Raw genomic sequence first — 21,929 nt, forward strand, 5'->3', positions numbered from 1 at the left:
ATACCCATCACTGGGTGGTTATAGATTCTTACAAGAAGGGTACTTGGTAAGCATGGCTGCCTGGCTCATTCTGCGTAGAGTCTCCTGACTGCCAATTATGACCAGGGAGGATTATGTCACATGTTGACATTCATGCATGTTTAAATGAAGATTCTTACCACATTCTAAAACATGGACCAAGGAAGATTTTGAGAGTTGAAAGTTCAGAAAACAAAATCATGAGTAGGCCTGCATTTGAGGGTGATTTTTAAGGAAGCAACTGATGTAGGAGAACAAGACAACATTTCTCAACTTGAACCAAAGTGCAGTGTCAGGTCACTAAGCTACTGTAGGGTCAGTTAGCTGGAATGGGAGTTTCAGACTAGTCCTATCACAGATTTCATTTTAGAGGATAAAATGATTGATTTGGAGAGGGTAGAGAGCTGTACCTCAGATAGAAGGCAGCCGAGGCCCCAATGGTCCCGATTCAATGCCATCTGGTGGTTTTGTCACACATACAGAGATAGTGTACTCTTTCCTCTCAGCGGCCAACCAGCGATGATTCAGAGCACTACCTAATTCTCGTTGCTTAGAAATCAGAGGAGAGAATGCCCTCTTTGGCCACTCAGTTAGGTCTTGGATGGCATCTCTGAAGACTAATCCATAGATAGGATGTCATTTTAAAAGTGATTTGGTCTGTACATCTTAAGTATCCTTGTCAAGACATGAAGAAACTCTCCCTTCTAACCAAAAGGAGGAAAAAATTCTTGAGAACTAATTGTACGCATGATATAGCCCTGGACCTGAAGTTTGCATTCAAAAGAGCAACTCCGTGATGAACCTTCTTCATTGCTTGTCATAAAGTAACATTATAGCAAGGTCTATGGACACTGACAGTGTTTATTAGGTCAGTTATGGAGGAAGTTCGACTTCGATGTCCTTTTGCTAAATTATCTACTAGTGTATAAACCATGTTTGGCAATAAAACATGGTATTTCTCATTCCCGTCAAGGAATATTTTCAGTGCTTCCTGCTCATGTTCTAGGAAATATATTTCAAGGGGGCTTAAACCCTGGGGACCACCCAAACCTTCTGAGCAAATATGACTGTCAACTCGAACAGGGCATCAAATGGAACAGCTGATCCATGCTGAGGTGAAGATTGCAAAATCTAATCTCAGCATCGATTCTGGTTTGCTGTGTAAATCGAGGCTTATGGAACCACAGTTTATAGCTCTGACACAAAGATGGTAAACATCTTAAAAATGAATCTTATGGGACATAATTGTCAATATAAATCATTTAAAAGAACGCTTGGAAATACACAAATGCACACGTACCACCCACCTGTATTTGGCATGACTAAGCGTCCTCCCAAGTGGCCAAAGACCCCAGTGGTCCTCAGTTCTGTCCTTGTGGGGAGTGATGACAGATTCTGGATGTAGGGTGTTTTATTTCTGGGGTGCATTGTACTAAAACTGCGGTTGTTTCCATGGGGAAAAGTCCCGGAATGATTCTTGCCGTGGTACTCGGGTCTCTCAGACACGCCCAGGGACACCATGAATGAGCTCTGGACTTTGACTTTGATGTCAGACAAAGGGTTAAAGAGTGAGGACTCTGTCATGAGTTCCTTGTCCAGAGGGTCCTGGAGGCAGATGGGCCCGCTGTATGTCCGGCTGACCGTGAGGTCTGGTTGCATGGAGGAATTCAGGAGCAGGGAGTTACCTGGTCAAAGAAAATTGATCTGTCACTCAGAAACGAAAAGGCATCAGTTACCCCCTTGCCTCTGCCTCTCCTAACTGTAGAACCACCTGTGTGCCTGTCAGCTGCCCTTCAAGCCCACCCCTGAGCATCTGTGGCAGCTCTCACAGGCTGGTCAGGAGTGGCCAGAGCCCTGGAACCTGGAGCTCTGGCTTTTCCAGTGGATTCTCTGAGTGCCGCTGAACCCAAGTCACTCGTGTTCCAGAGCTCCTTGGATGCCATCTTTTCAAAACAAGTATTTCTGGCACTCCGTCAGGCAACAAACTCAGGTATTACGTTTATTTGATCATTTTAACTGGTGAAGAGATGCTTAAAGGAAAAAAAAAAAAAGGAAGAAAGATGTTTTGCAATCCAGTTTGGAGGAAAAATAACATCTGTTCATTTTAAATGGTAAGAGGTGACACAGCTAGGTAGGGCTGTTTATAACTAGAGTGGTGTTGATGCCAGTGCATGTCGTGTGGAATTCTGGGCAGTTTCCAGAGCTGGGGGAGGAAACCCTGTGTCCTCGGAGCAAACGGGCCGGGGAGCCCATGGACCACCCTGTGCCTGAGGAGTCCGTCTGCTCTAATAGTGCATATGTCACTCTGAGAGGGAAAAGAGGCCCCACACGGGGAGAGTGAGACTCCCGATTCCACGTGGGGAGCAGCTTAGAATGGCTTCCTTTCCATCTCAAAACAACTGAAAACAAAAATCTTTACGAAAACATGAGAAATTTGACTTTCATCTGTTGGGGTTCACCGATTTTTTTCTAGGCCAAATATTAAAAATGAAATGCCGTGCTATTTTCTTGTGATGAAGTAATCTCATTTATTAGTAAATAACGAAATAACCCTCAGTCCCAAACCTCCCACCCGTATCAGTCCGTCAATGTGACTCCTCAAACTGAAACCCAAACCATATTAAACAGTTTTCCTTTAGGGCCTGACAAAATGTTTAAAGTATGCTATTTTTGAAAATGTTGCAATTCTAGGCCATATTGTATTAGCCTCCATAGTTCTTCCAACTCGTAATTTGTAGCAATGCCAGCAAGAAATCTATAACCCTGACTTTTGCCACCTCTTGTTCTGATGCTCTAAGAATCCAAAATCATAGAGGAGGAGGTTCAAAATGAGATGAAATGGCTTTGTAGATCTAAAGGCTCCTTGATGATGCATTTTTTTCATGCTTAAGGCATGACACAATCAAGGAGCTGTGCTTTTTAATGGAACTACACTGAATTCTACAGGTCTCAGCCTGGTTCTTGTTTATGGTCTTCCTGGGCAAGAAGCGGGACTGAAGAACCATGTCACATCTGAAAAGAATTTGGAACAGACCCGTCCACCAAGACCTGAAAAATTGCATCCCTGAGTCTCATGGCTATTTTATCTCAAGCCCTCACCTTCTGGAGCTTAATTTTTGGCCACTTTTTAAAAGACCCTCCTAGCTTATGTGAAGCCAAGCAGCAAAAAGATTTCCTAGAGTTACACTGAAGTCTAACTTAAGGAGAAAATGCCTGATTATAAAAGTATGTACGTGTGACAAGAGTCCACGGTTGAAGAAAGTTGGCTGATTACTTTACAGTTCCCTCTGGAAATCCTTTTAAAACCTCTGCTCAATTCGAACTATGGCATTCTGTTTAAAAGTCTCATCACCATTCACCTTCCACTCTCTTTGCTCAAGAAGGGATGTCTCAAGACAATGGAGGTGAAAATCATATGAAGGTCAATGGGAGGTTTACCATTGCAGTGAATATAGGGTAGAGTAGAATCTTAATAAAAGATTTTTGCTTTAATCACTAGCTTTGGGATATTCTTGGTTAAAAATAAAAACAAAATGGTAAAGTAAGTTTGGAAAGGCTATCTATTCTTTTAGAGATTCACAATACACCGTAAGCTCTACGGAGGCCCACACTAAGGAGATGGGGTTCAGCTTATGCAAGTCTGCACTCTCCAAATGCTGAGGCGAGGGAACCACCCCCTCACCTGCTACCTGCTGCTTCAGGGAACACACTGGCCTCCTGTACGAAAGTCAGAGGAAACCACCAGCGGTTAGACTCCTCTTCATTACATTTGTTGAGCACCCTCCTTATGCCAAGGGCTTATGATCCTTGTTATTCCAGGTCACTTCATCCTCATGAGGACCCTCTGAGGTGGCTAGGAGGATCCCCATTTTATAGCTATAAAAATTGAGACCCAGAGCATAATCGATTAACTAGGTCATTTAGCAATTTTGGATTCCATCTATCTGACTTCAAAGCCTCTGTCTCTCAAATGACTGTATTCTATTTTAAAATGTTATGGTCTGAGACCCTGAGATCTTGTATTTGATGGAAAGATTTCCAGTTTCTTATGTAGTATAAAAATCAGTTCTTCATTCAATTTATTTCTAATTAAATCATACCTACTAAGCTATGTACCCAAGTCAAGGGCATGTGTCCCTTTCTGAGAAGCAGGCTCAGACCTGAAACTCTGGTGCCCAGAAGTGAGCGGCAGGCAGGAAAGCACTTTTGTCTCTGCCGGCCATCTCCCAGTTTCTAGCATGTTCGGGTTCCACTTCAGAACCAGGTCGCTACTCAGTCACTGCCATGCAGTGAGACTTCTTCTTGTCGAGGGCTACAGGCACTAGTGATGCACAATAAATAGAAATAAAGGTGACGATATTGACAGGAAGGGTCGGGGTGGAAAACTTCACCCTCTGAAGGGAGACAGTTTCATTTTTTTTCTAAACCAAAACCCATGTATAGCTCATCTCCATCTTGCAATCAGAAACAGATTTGGTTCACATAAGAGAATTACATGACTCTATTTTGAAAATGAGCATTGGTATAGCTTGACATGATCGATTTCCTTCTCTCTCCAACAAAAGATTGCCTTGACCGGGCAACAGGTGAGAGTCATTTAAGCTGGGAGCTTCATTTTTTTCTCCCCCTGCTGGCTACCTGACCCATCACAGATTCTCTGAAGTCCTTTTCACTTCTACAAAATAGAAGTAACACAAATAACTCTACCTAATAAATAGTATAATTCATATGCACGGGAGGTTATGGTAAAGTAGTTGGTGCTCAGGTTTGAATAATCAGTATTTTAGTTAATGAAATATCCTCAGAGCAGTCTTGTTAAAATAGAAAGTTGGATAATCTGAGACAAAATAACTTGCTAAGTTTACTACATATCAAGGATGGAAGTGCCCCATTGAGAATGTTGCTAATGGTAAGCTGAGCCAAGGACTGAGGCAGACTAACCCACTGAGCCTGGTTTCCTAACATGTTTAGACAATTAGGCAGCGGCTCCCAGTGCCAAGAGCTACCTTCACACAGGGCCGGAGAGCACTGGGGGTCCTGTGTGAGCGTAGTCTCTATGGTCCTGAGGACGAGGTGTTGGGGGGACCTACGCCGCTGACCTTGACGGACCGTTTTGAAGTTGAAGGTCTGGAAGCCACCTGTCAATGCAGAAGAGTCAATGACGTCCACGCCATAGTCACTCTGGCTCCGTCTATAAAGGGTGACACCAATGACCAGGACTGCAACAGCCACCACGGCAGCGCCCAAGCCCGAGTACAGAGCAATGTCGCTGGCGTTCTCAATGCCTGAAAGACACAGGAGAAATCCTAAGTGGCCAACATGGGTACAGAGCCAAAGAGCCACCCTGGGATACCAAATGAAATGCTATTGGATTTTCTGGAGCTACCACTCAGAGAAAATGACAAATGCAGCTAGCCATGAGTTCTACTTTCACACATAATCATGTTTCTCAAATACCCTGTATAAATCAGAGGGACGCCAGTCAAATATCTTGACTGCATTAAGGTAGTTTACCACATCATAAAATCTTAAAGAGAATCAATTTTGCAAAGAATGTAGTATTTTTCAAGGAAAAACAGACAACTCCTTAATTAACTTGGTTTAGGAAGTCATATTTACCTGCAAAGTATTTTTTGGCATCTTATTTTTGAGGGGGGACATGAGATCCACATACAATGACAAAACATGGGCAAACTGCTCTGCTTCTATATGATGGGCACATGCATTCACAGAGAGTGGGCTGGGGTGAGAAGCTCATACACAGTCTAGGAGTCGAGAGAGAGAAGACCAGAGCTCACAAATAGGAATTTTTTAGCTTTGGCACAAATCATTCAGTTTAAGAGAACATCGACAACATCAGGTTAGGGTATTTACAATTATTAGGAGAGAGTTTCTATTGTGAAATATGGAGGTCTTGGTCCTAGGGGCTCTGATGTCCATGGTCAATGTTTTCTAGCACCATTAAATGCTAGACTTAATATGTTTTTGTGGAGGAGGACTGGTCTCTAAAAGGGCACATGCTGTTTCTCCCATACCTCTCCTACTCCATCCTATTGAATGCATAGGCAAAGCAAAAATAAAAGCGTTAGTTTGAACTGAGAATGTGGGTGTCTCCCCAACCCCCAAGATCGGTTGTAGCTGTTTTCCAACTCGTTTGCTAGTTGTCCTTTGGGTGTGGTTCATTCCTGAAGACATTCAACATGGCTACTGCTGTTCAGAATCAGATTTATCCAACCACACAACCCTAAGAGAAGCTTCATCTTGGAAAGTATGCGGAAGTAGAAGGTGGCAAGTGCTAACTATGTAATTCATCTCCCTACAGATTATGGGGTGAGTACACTTAATAGGTCCCAAAGTAATTACTCTGTTACCCTGTATTGGGTTTAGAGGCTAAAATAGAGCTATCGTATATTCACCTTGTAATTGCATGGTGCTTACTATGCATTCACTGCAGCCTAACATGGTACTTATGTTATCAACTGAGTGCTACTAACCACACAGGTAAAAGGAATTTATTTTCGACAAAGTTAGTGGGCTGTAAAATGAGGTGCTACCAAATTAAAGAGTGAACAAGGAAATCAAGCAGAACTAGTTCAGCAATAGGGGCAGCAAACACATACAAATAATTTGCAAGGGAGTGTAACCATCCGAAAGAACCAAAGAACGGTATCTGAAAGGTTAGAGGATTATAAGACACTGTCAGTAACCACAACAGCCGAGGAGGTGTTGAGAAACAGGGTGTGACTCGGGTTTTAGTTCCAATGTCATGGCGGTCCCAGGGGGAGAGGGAAAGAGATGGAGGCTTCTGGGTGGTGGTCTGCTCTGACCACCCAGAACCAGGCATATGGTAACTGGAGCCGATCCCAAGGTTCCAGTGTCTTTCTGTGTCACACAGAGAAAGGGAAGGGCAGCTATGCTCCCGCTTAGGCTCCCACCCTCCTTCCACTCAATTAAGCTCCTTGGAGGACGTAATTGTACTCAGAGCGGAGAGAGGACGCAGAACGCAGCAGGGGACCAGGAGTAGTGAGAGAATTTTGGCTTGAAACCAGTTAGCCTTCCCCCTGCTTGCCACCAGTTCCTCAGGCAGTACTGACTGATGACACTATCAGCTTAAAAGGCGTATCTGGGGAGAACACACCTGCTCAGCATCCGAGCACAGACAGAGAAACAGCCTGGCAGTGTACTGAATGCAGTTGCTGAGTTGGCAGAGTAGAGACAATGACCCCTTTTAGTGTCCCAGGTGCTAAAACAGGCAGGAGCAGAGGCCAGGAGGATGACCAGGGCAAAAGACTTCGGCTGGAAATGGACATCCCTAGACGTGAACGTCCCAAGACGAAACCGAGTAGCAGGAACAAGTTGTGTTTGTTCCTCTTCCTATCTTGTTCTTTATGCTACCCAGACAAGCAGAATTCTCCTTCTCAGATACAAACCCTGTTTTTAGGAAAGGACCTATGCCTTTAGATTGAGATTTAAATGTTTGATATGGTTCAATGCGTTTCCCAAGAATATTTGCAGAATCTATTTGACTTAAGTCAAGGGAATGAAATACTGAATTACAGAATTAAAAATAAGTATGGGGACTTTGGGGATGGGGGATGGGGGAGAAGGGACAGAGATCATATGGAGGGCACCGTGTCCTCATAAAGCTTACCCTTGCACTTGGTGGAACAGTCTAATCTAAAAGCCAGAAGTCAATCGACTCCTACAGGAAGATAAGCAATGTGGTATTTAGTTTACAAGAACAATCTGTCTTGGGAATTAAAAACTTCAGAATCTAATAATTTCATTTATTCAACAAACATTTGCTAAGGGCCAACGATGCTGTGGAAATGAGGATGCACGGGTGAATTAACATATTCCTGTTTCTCGTCCAGCAGTAGTGATGAGATTCTGACAGAGGCAGACACAAGTTACCCAAAGCCACATGTGTGTATGGAGAGATGTAATCAGATATCCTTACCCACAGCTCAAACCCTTCCAAAGTTGGGCCACAGTGCTTCTTTCTTCTTTCTCTTCTCTTCTCTCTACCTGCTTTTACTTCGCCTTATTCTTTTGTCTTTTTTCCTCTGCCTGACTCTTTTCTAATCTGTCCTCCAGGAAAGGAGAGTGGTTTCCCCTATAAGGACTGCTGTGTGCTTACAAACATAATCCATTCGCTTTTCTTGTGTGTTCAGGACTGGTTCCAGAAGAATCTGAGTTTCAGTTCCATATTTTCCACTATGCACGTGCACACACAGGCACACACTCAACTCTTATCCAAACATTGGAAGCCACCGCTGCTCCTTCCCAGGGGAGTCTTTCCAACCACATGACCACCAGGCACCAGCACTACTCAGGCGCTGGCTGCTTTCTCCATGGCCCATGTCAGTGCTCATGCTCTCCTTTGCTGCATTACCCTACACCCCAAACTCAGCTGTAATTTACCTGCCAGATGGATGCCTGCTAGTGAATGGAAGGTCATTGCAAAATATCGCCCCACCCCACTGGGCATCTAGGTACCACTCATCCGTCAAATGACAGCTCAAGGTCCACCTCCTCCAAGAAAGTAACCTTGGCCTGGCTAATCCAGCCAACCCTGCCAACCATATTCTTCTAAACTCCAACATCACTTCAGGGTTCCAACAACTCATTTTGGATCATCCTTCTTACTGTTTAATTATCTGAATGCCAATGCATTCTCCCTGACTGCTTTAAACACTTCAAAAGCAGTAATATCTCTACAATTTCCCACAGAAATTTGCAAATCACTGCAACTATTCATTGATTGTTCGCCTGGTCTCCAACTGTGGGAAGAAAAGCATTAAAGAAATCACAGTCTGAGGTTGATTACAGAACTCCTGCCGCAGGGACTCCCTTTACATTTAACACATATATATGTTTACCCCTGTCTGCTTGCTCACATACACACGTGTTACTGGTCTGTTTGCTCAAAATGATTTTGAACAGAAGCACTGAGACCCCGTGACTGACAATGCTATTCCGTTTTCTGTGCGCACAGGATACTGTTCTCTGACTTTGTTTCACGAATGAAGCTTTAGGTATCAATGTGTTATTGATGTCTTTCCTGTGTCTTCACCCCCGTTTTCCTTGATCCAAGAGTCAAAAGCTTTAGGCAAAGCATGGAAGGACCCAACATGTGGTGCAAAAAAATGGTTGCATAGGGGAAGGGAAGGAAAAATAAAATAAGATGAAAATAGAGAGGGAGGCAAACCATAAGAGATGTTTAACTCTAGGAAACAAATTGAGGGTTGCTGGAGGGGTGGTGGGTGGGGGAAGGGATAATTGGGTGATGGGCATTAAGGTGGGCACTTGATGGAATGAGCACTGAGTGTTATATGCAACTGATAGATCACTAATTCTACCTTTGAAACTAATAAAAAAAAATTGTTGTGTAAAAATCTACACCTTAGAGGAAACACAACAAAACTGAGAACTGACTAAGAAATCTCTTGTATTCCAAATTAGTCAGGAACTACTGAGGAGTATGTTCGTTGCTGGAAGGAGTATGGAATATCTGCAGAGAAAGGCTGCAAAGATTAATAGAGAGTTGGAAATTAGGACCCTGGAGAGGCCATGTTTAAGGGTTCATTTGGCCTGGAGAAGGGAGAGCTATAAAGTGACTGGAGGTGATCTTTAAGGCACAGAGGGTTGTCACAAGAGGAGAAGAGGCCCACAGTAGGCACTCAATGACCCTTCCTTTATGATGACGCAAGTAACCAGTGCTTCGCTGTCTCTAACAAGGACTGAACAGGAGGACATAGCCTTTTATTATAGCAATTGGGACTCTGGTTAGGTATTAAAATGACCTTTTCTACAATGAGGATTGTTTAAAAGTGTGGTGTAGTTCTGAGGGAGACTGAAATTTCCTTTCAGAAAGTCTCTGGGAAAAAAAAAAAAGCAGCATGACTTGACAATTGTCTGCAGGCGTTTTATTTATTTATTTTTGGTCAAAGCTGGTGAGAAGGAGTAAGTGGCCTTTCAAAGTCCCTGTGAACTTCCTAGTGCAAGGATGAGGCATCAGCAAGTTCCATGTCTTTAGGAACTGCTATCATACCTAGTCATTTAGAGGAACCAATGTAGTCCCCACAGGATGAAATACAAGGGCTGTTTACTAGGTTTGCCTTTCTTCACATGACTCCCATGTGAAAGATTGATTATTGCCACTAATTAATGGGAATTTAACTCAATTCTCATGTTATGAGCTTAACTATATATCAGATTAAAATCTGTTTTATAGAATTAGGTAGCTACACAAAATTAATAAAGGAGCACAGCAAATGCCTTTCAAAACACAGAATACTCTATCTCCCATTAAATATGGCAGAACGGCCATTGCTGCCATTTCAGGAGAAAAACCAACAACTTGACTTGGCATATACTAGAAACGGTGAATTACCAAGGAACAAACATCATCAGAATTCACAGATGGAAGATGGAAGAAGCTGTTGGTGGGCTCACTCCCCAAGAAGGGCAGCTCCCGGCCGTCTCAGGACCTGCCCCTGACCCCTGTACAGCCAGTGAGTGCTGTGGATACAGAGTCATGTACCAGAGTATTTAATTAGATGCTGGAATAAGATACAACAGAAGTTTCTGTTAGAGTGGTTTATCCTTGCTGTCATTGAGAAGCAACATTTTTTAATAACACGTCAGAAAATAGCATTAAATGGCCAGCCGGCCAACCACGGTGAGCCATTCCGATTATATTTGCACTGCTTGGAGTCTTATAACCCCTTCACCAATCAGCACCTCGGCTTTTCTGATCTCCCGTCAAAAACCTCATTATTGATATTGTGGTGATTGTTGTTTTACTTTTGTAATGAATGACCACAGAGCCAATTCTTAAATGCACTTCCTATGTGCTTGGCACCATTCTAGTTCAAGAAGCGCCTTCCTGCTCACCTGCCCTTCTTTCTCGCTGAAGAAATGGAGGCTGTCCTATGTGAGTGCACTCCCCCAAACTCTAAAATTCCTCTGCTCTTTCACGCACATTTCCTTCCCTTTTCTCTGTTCCCTGAGGAGCTGTTCCTCTTCTGTGTCAGGCCGGCTCTAATTCTGCCCTCTCCTGCCTCCACCAGGACCCGGACTCATTCATTATTCCCTTTTGGTCTTGCATCTTCAAACTTTTCCTCTGCACCTGAGCCTTGCCCTCTGCCTGCACACACAGTCTAGTCTTCTTAGATCACCTCTCCCCAAATCTTTCCCCCAACTTCCTCTCAGATAAACTTCTCAACAATGCGGTCTTCTCTACACCCATAGATTCTTAGCTGTTTGTTTAAAAGAACTTAGAGCATGTTTGTTTAACATTCAACATTTCTTAATATATGTTTTCTTAATACATGATTTCCCCAACCAGTTAACTGCTGTCCCTGTTAAGGGAATAAATAAAATACCTGTATAAGGGGAGAATATGTTTTAGGAAGTACAAAAATGGACAGTATGCAAGGTGAAAATGCATCTTCCAACTACTCCAGAAATAGTCTTGATAGTATCTTTGAGAACTTTCGGGTGAAAAAATGTGAATGTCCTTCATTTATCCTTTTTTACCCTAAAGGCTCCACATTATATTTCCTTTCCTGTACTTTGCTTTTTGTTGTTCCACATACAGTATCTTGCAGGTCTTTCCTACCAGAACCCGTAGATGCACTTCATTTCTTTTTACATTTGCCTAGCCTGTTGCTGGGCAGTATGATTATTTAATTAGTCCAGTATTTCAATATTTGATTGTTCTCCTACCCTTTAAGGTCTGTCTTTCCACCGAATCACTGTTCCTTCTTGAAGGCTGCTTACTACCACTGCCTCAACAGTAATGTTCTCTGTCTTACTCTTTCCCACTGCTCTGAGGCGGCAGACAAGCCAAGCCAATCCTCCTTCTAGAGAGATAAAAAATGTTCCTTAAACTCGATTCCTCTACTTTCTTCTTACTTAGTAACCACCCTTCATTCTCAAAGTTCTATAAACAGACTTTAAAGCTCCCTTCTCAGCCCCTTTCCTTTCTCCATGCCAATCCCATTGGATAATCATCACAAACAGTGCTATTTCCTTGGTGTCTAACACTCTCCATTGGAGATCTCCTGCCTCATCTCCTGTCTGCAGACCTCATCCCATATCTTCTTCCTGCTCAATGGACAAAACCACCTGCGTGTTGTGCTAACATCTCAAATCTGTCATCTGACTTCTAGATTCATCATTTGCACCTCTTCAAATATTTTCTTCTCTTGAATTCCCTTTTTCAGGTAATGTGATACCATGAGTGAGACTGAAGAGTCATCTTTCATTCTGTGCCCATTGAGTCCTTCTCCAAACCACTCACACGCCTTACTCATTACATCTCCAATGCCTCTTGCATCTCAATTTCAACGGGAGACACCCCACTTGACACCCATGGTGTTCAGTCTCGTCGTACCTTGTACACAGTCTTGGTCACTCAGAGACATTTTACACGTGGATTCGTCTTCCCAAACACAGTCCTGGTACTGCCACTCCAACACCTTTCAACGACTCTCTAATATGAATTGAGTCCACTCCAACAGGGACTTATATTATGGCTCAAGACACTTTATGCTCTGCAACATCCCATTTTTCAAAAGCTTTCATCCACTTCTTATTCATATGGACCCTACTCTCTGGCCAAGTCTGATTACTCATTTTTTCAAGTAGACCTTGTACCCCAGGAGACTTTTTTTTTGGTTCAGATTTTTTGCTCCTACTGAGGGGCTCTTCCCTCCAATATCTGTTTCAATTTTAGCCATTCTTCCAAGATTGGCAGTAAAGGTAATCTATTTTATAAAATATTTCTTGATAGTGCACATTCATGTATGTTATAGTCCTCCTTTTAAGCAAAGCTGCTGGATTTAGCAAATAAAAATATGACACAGTTAAACTTGAATTTTAGATCAACAATGAATAATTTTAGTGTATTTTCCATGCAATATCTGGAATAATGCTTATGCTAAAAATTTATTTATCTGAAATTCAAATTTAACGAGGGGTCCTCTCTTTTATCTGGTAACTACCTTTGGCTGCAAAAGAACTGTGCTTTTTCACCCCATCAGATACGAAGACCAAGTTAGAGTAGGGATAGAGTCAAAAAAGAATAGGATTTGAACTCCAGCCCTTGAGAAAAATGCCTTCAATTTATTTAATTTCCTCTCCTAAAGACTGAAGGCACAAATTCTATAAACTTTGAAAATACTGACAAGTGGAGAGATAGGGCCTATGAATTCATATTCTAACAAGTTACCTGGGTTATTCTCTTGTTGAAGAACATATTGGTCTATCAACTACTCCTCTGTGCTTAGTTCTGAGGTATATAATGAACAAACTCCCATCACATTCATTAAGGGCAGAGTCAACAATATCATTGAAAACAGTAGTAAGAAAAGGCACAGACTTATTATAGGATAAAAATTGGATAATAAGGATACTGGAAGTGGTAAGAAAATTACAAATGTTGCCTATAAAGACATATTGGATTGATTCACAGTAGGGATGACCCTGAAGGACAAAGCAAGTCATGCAATTTGCAGAAGGTGCAGTGTTTATGTAATTGAAAATAATCAGCAGGAGGTGAAGAAAAATGATGGGCAAAATACAAAAAAAAAAAAAAAGTGCTTTAAAGCATGGCTAGAAGATCAGCATTGAGGCCAGTAGCCTACTGTTAGCTTAGAAGAGCCTAAAAGTCTGTTGAGAATGTGAAGGTAGGTCCCAAAGTCCCAGACAGTTCTATGGGCTCAAGGCACTATCCAAGTCTTCATAGACTAAAAGAATGCTCGAATGTAGTGTGGGCCCCATATCTTCTGAGGCATTCCTTAACCCTGTGAAGATCACAGAGGATGGTGATTCCCAGGCTTCATATGATTCCAGTATGGATGAAGGCAGTGTGTTTTTGGAAAATATATAGAATGGGATGGGTGTTAGTGAGAAGAGTACACCTTGTTTTTAGACTTTAAGGACACATTTGGGCCATTCTTTGATGGAAATGATTCTGGAAAGCGTACATTTTGGGCTTTAACTTCGTATCTGGTAGAGAATAAATGATTATTCAAGATTGTTCCTGCCCCTTTTCTCAAGTCATTTATCATCTTCTATGTTGTAAGTTGTGGGGAAGAAACATTTCTTATTTTTTCCCTCACATTTCACTGGGACAAGACAATATAGAATAATTGTATAATAAATAGCTACTACATAAATGATTAAAATTTTTAGAAGCAGTTATTTTCACCTTAACAACAAAAGGCCCCATGAGGAGTTAACAAAAGGATGTAAGGCATTAACTCAAGTGTTTTTTGAACATCTAATACATACTAGGCCAGTGGTAATGGCTACAGGTGTTAAGAGTAAATAAGAGTCAATCCCTGCCTATAGGTAGATAGGATAATGTCTGAGAAGACCAGCATCAGGGCAATGAAAATATAGTATAGAATTAGGGAGATAGTTTGATACTGGCTAAAATACAGGAGTAACTAATGCAGGCTTGGTGGATGAAGGTCTTGCAGAGGATCTGAAGGAAGAATGAGCTTAACAAGTTAAGGCTTAAGTGGCGGGAACGAGTTTTTGGGCAGAAGTAACAGAATGTACATGTGAAAATGGGCAGAGGGTATTCAGAAAACCCAGAAGCTTTATTTGGCTGAAGAATATAGGAAGTGGCAAGCACGTAGGAAGGAACTTACCTAATGATTAGGCTGATTAAGAAAAGGAAGCTGAGACCAGATCATATACCTGTTCAGTACCTTGGACTAGATCTTAGAACTAATGGTGAGCAATTGAAGAGCTTTAAACACGGAGGTGGTACGACCAGAATTTATGTTTCAGAAAGCTCAGAAAAATTGATGAAGGGCAAAACTGGATCCAGGGAGGCCACTGTAGCAATCCTGGTTGGGAATGAAGATGGCCTGAACTTTTTAAACTTTTCTTCTGGGACAACATGTTCTTTTCTTTTGTTTTTTCTCTTACTCTGCCTGCTATTACTTTTCTGTCTTCTCTGCAGTGACTTTTGACCTCTTCTACATCTAAATGTTGATGCCCTGTAGGGCTCAGTCCTCCACTTTCTTCTCTGTCTCCACGCATACTCATTAGCCAGGGATCTCTTTCAACCTAATGGCTTTAAATATCATCTGGACACTGACAAGCCCCAGATTTATGTCACCAGCCAAGACTCTCCTCTGACCTCGAGACTCATATATTCAACTGCCTGCTCAACCTCTCTATTTAGATGTTTAAGAGGTATCTCAGAGTTAGCACTAGTAACACTGAACTCTTGATTCTCCCTCTGGATTTGCTAGACCACATTTTCTCCATTATCAGTAATGGCAACTCCATCTTTTAGCTGTATGGCCAGACTTTTGAAATCATGCCTGACACCTTTCTTTCTCTCACACTCGATATCCAACCCATCAGCAAATCCTCTCTGCCTTCCAAAGATACCCAAATATGACCCAATTTTACAATTTCTAATGTTGTCTATCCATGCCAAGTCACAGTCATCTTGAACCTTGGTACTGTAAGAGCCTCCATACTGGAACAGCCTAGATTACTGTAACAGATCACTGTTACAGTAGATCACTGTAACAGGTCTTGCTTCCGCTTTGATCCCCTATATGTGGACACTGAACCCAGCAGGCAGAGTTTATCCTTGTAAATATTAGGCCATGTCACTATGACTAATGCTCAATGGCTTCCCTTTGGTCAAAGTCATTGCAATGATACGTCTGGCAGTTTCCCCTCTCATCCCACCTTCTCTGATCTTAGCTATCAGGACTCTTCCCTTTGCCACTCTGCTGCAAGTATCCTGGCCTCCTTGCTCTTCCACAGACACTCCAAGCAAGTCTCCACTTCGCTGCCTTTTCATCTGGTATTCCGTCTGTCTGGAACACTCTCTCCCAGACATCCAGAGTGTTTCTTTGTTTTTCAGGTCTCTTCTTAAATGTAATTTTAATACAGAGACCTGCTCCGAACACTTTATACAAAAAAAGCAACTACTCCCTTCGACCCCAGCTGAGCCCCTTACCCTGCTTTATTTCTCTCATGACATCAACACTATAGGTTTTCTGGTTTGTTTGCATCCCTCCATCTCCACTCACTAAAACGGTAAGCTTTGTGGAAGCAGAAACTGCATCTGTTCAGCCCAGTGCCGCTTCCCCACCACCCCTGCCTAGCACGTGGTAAGCACTCAATAGACAGCTGTTGAGTGAATGGAGGGATGGATATGGGTAGAGTGAAAATGGAGAGATGTTGATGAACTCAAGATCTGTTTGGGTGGTAGAACAGTCAGACTGTAATGATCTACTGAGTAACGAGCAGAGCAGGAAACAAGAGAGGAAAAAGAGGGGTCTCAGAGACTGCCCAAGATACACCCACGGACAAGTGAGTTGATGGTGTGGTTTTGACTGAACTAGAGAAGATGGAATGCAGGACTGAAGAATAGGGGCAGAGAAGGAGAAACTGACTTTTGGAAAAGTTGAGATGAAGGTCCTGGAGGTGGCCGACTCTGGACATGCTAATGGGATTTGTGCTGAGCAGGCATTGGTGCTAGGTTCAAAACAACTACGTGGAAAGGAGATGGAGAGAAGGCTGTGTGTGTGTGCATGTGTTCATGTGTATGTGGTTCTGGGTTATTTTTTAGGGGAAAGTGAAATCCTTCTCATTGCTAAGGTGAACGTGCTGAGCGAGCCACTCCTCAGGAACCCATGGCCTTTCAGAAAGCCACGGCCCCAAGCCTCCAAGGAGCCCCATTGTCCGAAGGCAGCCTTTTTTCTGTCTGAATCTGGGGGTGCGTGTTTGCCATTCAGAACCTACTATATTTTACTGCACCTCCTGACATTGTTACACAACATTTATTGAAAGCACATTTGATGGTAATGAAGTTTCTATTAACTATGATTAAATCTCATAAAGCACCTGAAGATAATTTAAGATGTGCAGAGGCAGAAAATGAAACATTCGGTTTAGTACATTAGGAAACGTAATTGATTAAATTATCTCATTTACAATAAGTGCTTTCATGAGCTATGCGGAGCACATATTTTCCCCAGTTTGTCATTATGATTTGCCAACAGATATCTTAAGACCTCACTTTCTCTTTACACCTCCCTGCAACTCAAAGCCGGCTCTTCGGCTCGCCTGCTCACAGAGCACTGCTCGTGAGCTCTGAGTAATGTCTTCTATCCACCAGGCCTTGCGGAGGATCATGTGTACAGCTATATAGGGGAACAGGTTGTTTCTCAATTATCTTCATAATTGACTTTGATTTTGCATCAGTGATGATTCATGTCATCTTAAACTAAGCCCCTCTTTCACCAAACAACCATAGCTTGAATTTGTAAAATGCACTCCTAACCATGCAGCTTACAGAACCCCGACTGGATTCCTCTGGGAGCCTTTTGCAATCACATTGATTCTGTTAAGGTTTTATTTTTAGGAAGTCACAAATTAAAACAGTTTAAGCGATTCCGTTGCAGTATCCAGCAATTAAGCATGGTGTTCACGAGCGAGAACCCCAAGCAAAAACTAATTCAGGAGTCCCTGAGGACTAGAAATAGCTACTGTGGGGTTTATGGCTGGAAGTACAGATGTAACCAAATTAGAATGGCACAGGACTCACAAACTAAGCATGAAATTAATTTTTAAAAAACACATTCCTAAGTAACTCTTACGGTGGCCACCACATGGATACCCATGATCTTGCGGGTGTCCAACATGACCCCCGGTGGGGGGCATGGCTCTGTCACCAGGCGGCAGCTGGGGGTCCAGCTGTCAACCCGGAGCTCTTGACACAGGCTCAAGCCAAATATTCACTGAGCCGATTTTCTTCCTCCCTCCCTTAGCATACATGTACCCACACATACACAACCAGGTTCCCCCACCTTCAACCTTCCTGAGTTCAAAATCAAGCCAGCAGGATGTCAGGGGACTAATCTTAAGTACCAATCCTTGGTACTTCCTTAAGTACCAATCATTGACAGGCAGAGGACCTCAGGGGGAAAAAAGTTAAGGAAGTTTGTTTTTGTTGTTCTGCCAAGTTCTTCCACGCTGCAAGTAATGGCCCCGTTATCTCCCAAGTCTGCCTGGAGCAACATAACGCAGTATGAACCTAACAGCTTTCCTGGATCTTTTTCTCATGTCTCCTGACCCCTGTCCCAAGGTACCTATTTCTGTCTATCCTCACAGGGTCTTAATTCCTTCAAAGAAGTTAGCTCATAAAAGCTATTAGCTCTCCCAAGCTATTTGAATTTTAATACCCTAGGATTTAAAAGATCAAAAGTCATTCACTTTATATTAAAATGGGAGATACTGGCCAGGGACATCTTCTACAAGCTTCTAAACCAAACTGGGCAGCTCGCTACTTTCCTGTTGCTAAGAGTTGTGTTGCTAATGCCCTTCTATCTCAACATTTCCCTGGAATGCCTGACATACTCCTGAATGCTTCAGGATCATTTGAGGAACATATGAACACGTAGATTCCCAGGAGGACCCTCCCCCTCCCTTGTTCTGATTCATTCGTTCTATTCTGAGGTGGGATGTATTTTACAACCTTCCACCACACCCCAAGATTCTAATGCACATGGTTGCTGATCCACTTTTTGAGAAATACTTTCCTAAGACAGTTACTCTCAGCCCAAGCTGCACATTGGAATCTGAGGATCTTTTAATAAATAGGCATTCCTACCCTTCTTTGTGGAATCTAAAAATCAAAACAAATGAGCAAACAAAACAGAAACAGATTCATAAATACAGAGGACAAGGGGGTGGTTGCCAGAGGGGTGGGGGGATGGTGAAATAGGTGAAGTGGATTAAGAGGTACAAACTTCCAGTTATAAAACAAGTCCCAGGATTTAAAGTACAGCATAAGGGAATATAGTCAATAATACTGTAATAACTGGGCGCCTGGGTGGCTCAGTTGGTTAAGCAACTGCCTTCAGCTCGGGTCATGATCCTGGAGTCCCGGGATCGAGTCCCACATCGGGCTCCCTGCTCAGCAGGGGGTCTGCTTCTCCCTCTGCCCTCTTCCCTCTTGTGCTCTCTCTCTCTCATTCTCTCTCTCTCAAATTAAAAAAAAATAATAATAATAATAATACTGTAATAACTATGTATGGTGATAGAAGGTAACTGACATCATAGCAGTCATTTCCTAATGCACACAAAAGTCGAATCACTGTGCATATAATATTGTCTATCAACTATACTTCAAGGAAAAAATCATATATATTGAAATATGCATTAAAATTTTTAAATCCTACACAAACAAAAAGCAGGGATTCTCATCCACCCCAATTCTGATCCCATTGGTCCAAGGATATAGCCTGAGAACTAGGGTTTTGAAAAGGCCTCCAGGTGGTTCTAAAGTTCAGCCAAGGCTGAAAACCATAGGGTCAAATGGCAAGCTGCCAACCATTCACGCTGCACGGCTTTCCCCAAATCTGCTGGCTGTGTGTGGTGGACATAATGCAAAGGCCTCCCCAGGAGGCCAGCCTGTGGATGGAGAACTCAAGCCAGCACTGACACCAAACTTTTCAGTTCCTGATGATTTCACTGGGGAATATTGGTTTCTGATCTACCCGGTTGCCATGGATTTCACGGTTTGCATCTCAGGTGCCCAGCCCCTCCTCCTCCTCTCAGGTGGAGAGGCTTGTAGTCAGGGTCTTGCCCCAGGCTCCTCTTCTGAAAGCTTGTACTGACAAATATTTGTTAATTTTAATGCCATAAATCTCGGCAATAAGAACCCTAGATGACATTTGCAGAGAAATGGACTTATAGGCAGTCAGCGTCAAGACGAGAGATTTGCTTTTACTCTGACGGAGGGAAGGACTGTGCCTATTTCCTTTCGATTCCAGCCTCCGATATGTGACTCCAAACCCAATGAGGAGAAGCCCTGAAAGCCCCGGGTCTTTTGCACAAACTTCAATTCTGTTTGGCTCCTAAACAAATACAACAGTAAGGCAGCAAATATGAGAATAAATTATATTCACAAGAGGAAAAATAACTTACTTTGGGGTTTTATTTCATGAAGAGGTTTTTTATCTAAAAGAAAGAAAGAGAAAAAGAAAGTTTCATTTAATAAATTTGCATGGAGCAGATAGATTTCCTATATCGCTGTATGTCCACCTCTATAAATGAAACATTTTCTCTATTTTTGCAGACGATATGGATTATGTTGTCCGTGTTTTTCCTTTTCATTCTAATTTCGTGTTTTTCTCTTGTGCAATATTTTCCTGGGATGGTTGTTTCATTCCTTTTATTTATTTATTATTTTATTTTTTCTTTTCCCTCAGGCTTACTAGAGTTTCTCTCTGTTGCATTTGCTAGATTCTTATCAGCATGATGAGAGCGGTGAGCTCGCAGCGAGTCCCTAGTTCTTATACAGTCAGAAGACTGCTCAGGTAAGGGATGCTATTTCACTATATGTGATGATGGAAAAAATGAGCTGGTGAATACCTATTTAAACGGATCCTACATTGGTTTAGTAGTTATCACAGCCTGGATGAAAAAGTTCCAGGCTATGCCGTTTGCTCATCCTTGTTGAGGATGGGTGCAGTATTGGGAGCTTGTTGGAGGTTTGTTTGTTTCCTATCCCTCTGATCTGTTTCACTGTGTACCATCTCTCTGAATGGCACAGTTTGTTTCATATCGCTCTGAAATCTGACAATGTGTACCATCTCTCTGTAATCGGGGTACTGGGCAGTTCAGCAGGCAGATGAAGTGGACAGAGAAAACCCATTCAGGGGTCAGGCTTAGGTGTAGACCTTTTTTTTTTTTTTTTTTTTTTTAAAGATTTTATTTATTTATTCATGAGAGACAGAGAGAGAGAGAGAGGCAGAGGGAGAAGCAGGCTCCCAAGGAGCAGGGAGCCCGATGCGGGACTCGATCCTAGGACCCTGGGATCATGACCTGAGCCGAAGGCAGACGCTTAACCATCTGAGCCACCCAGGCGCCCGGTGTAGACCTTTTTTATCATTTATCCCCACTGCCCTCCAGCCACCCTGTCCTGCCCTGTCTGCCATCACTACAGAACCTTGTAAATCACTTTGAGACTTGGTGCCCATGGCTAACTTTGTCTTAGATTACAGACCGTCTACTTCCCAGTCCCCATTCTCCAGCCATCCCAGGCCAACACAACTCCACCACGACACAGAAACCTGAGAAAAAGGTGCTTTAGTCACCGCATCAAGATTCCAGAAGATTTGGGGCACCTGGGTGGCTCAGTTGGTTAAGCGACTGCCTTCGGCTCGGGTCATGATCCTGGAGTCCCTGGATCGAGTCCCGCATCAGGCTCCCTGCTCGGCGGGGAGCCTGCTTCTCCCTCTAACCCTCCCCCCTCTCATGTACTCTCTCTCTCTCTTTCTCGCTCTCTCAAATAAATAAATAAATCTAAAAAAAAAAAAAAAAAGATTCCAGAAGATTTGCATGGCGTGACCTCCCTCTTCTCAGTGCTCTTCTGAGGACTTCGATGGAACACGGTCAGACTGTAAGCTCTGAGGCTGTTCCTTATTATTCACAGAATCACATGATGGTAGGGGGACCTTGAAAGGTCACCTTACACAGTCCCTTTCCTCCACTTGCCTGAAGGCGAGCCAAGCGGGGTGAGACACTGTCATTTTGGATTACGTTTTTAACGGCATCAAATCTCGCCCACTGCATATTGGAGAACTTCATAAACATTATTTGACTGCCACATAACCCCTCCCAGGCAGAGAGACACAGATATATTCTGAATCCTTCACCAGATTTGTATTACCCTAACCCACTCCTGCCCTTAATACTGATTATGACAGAAAACCCTTGCGGTGTGCTTCACTGAAGACAGCTCTCGTGTGCTCTGCCATCTGATTTGTTACGGAAGTAGTTTTCAAAAGTTGTAAGTCACACGCTTGCAAAGGGACCACCATTTTGTTTTTTTCTCATCATAAGGAGAAAGA

At 42.8% G+C, this 21,929-nt stretch overlaps 1 protein-coding gene across 2 annotated transcripts in view; it reads right to left on the reverse strand.

Annotated features, from left to right (window-relative positions):
- Positions 1-21,929, reverse strand: part of UNC5D (unc-5 netrin receptor D) — a 541,726-nt gene that overhangs the window by 59,944 nt on the left and 459,853 nt on the right. The window contains exons 8-10 of one of the 2 annotated variants that reach the window (XM_045879822.2): positions 20,002-20,034; positions 5,118-5,303; positions 1,326-1,703 (exon numbers count right to left, since the gene is read on the reverse strand). In XM_045879822.2, coding sequence (XP_045735778.1) covers positions 1,326-1,703; positions 5,118-5,303; positions 20,002-20,034 — 597 coding nt within the window. The remainder of the gene's footprint in view (positions 1-1,325; positions 1,704-5,117; positions 5,304-20,001; positions 20,035-21,929) is intronic. The other variant, XM_054508603.2, reaches the window with a different exon arrangement.

The sequence above is a fragment of the Mirounga angustirostris genome, unplaced genomic scaffold (assembly GCF_029215605.1).
Source record: "Mirounga angustirostris isolate CCGP_5_RB_7025 unplaced genomic scaffold, mMirAng1.0.hap1 SCAF_2, whole genome shotgun sequence".
In the NCBI taxonomy this organism is placed as follows: Eukaryota; Metazoa; Chordata; class Mammalia; order Carnivora; family Phocidae; genus Mirounga; species Mirounga angustirostris.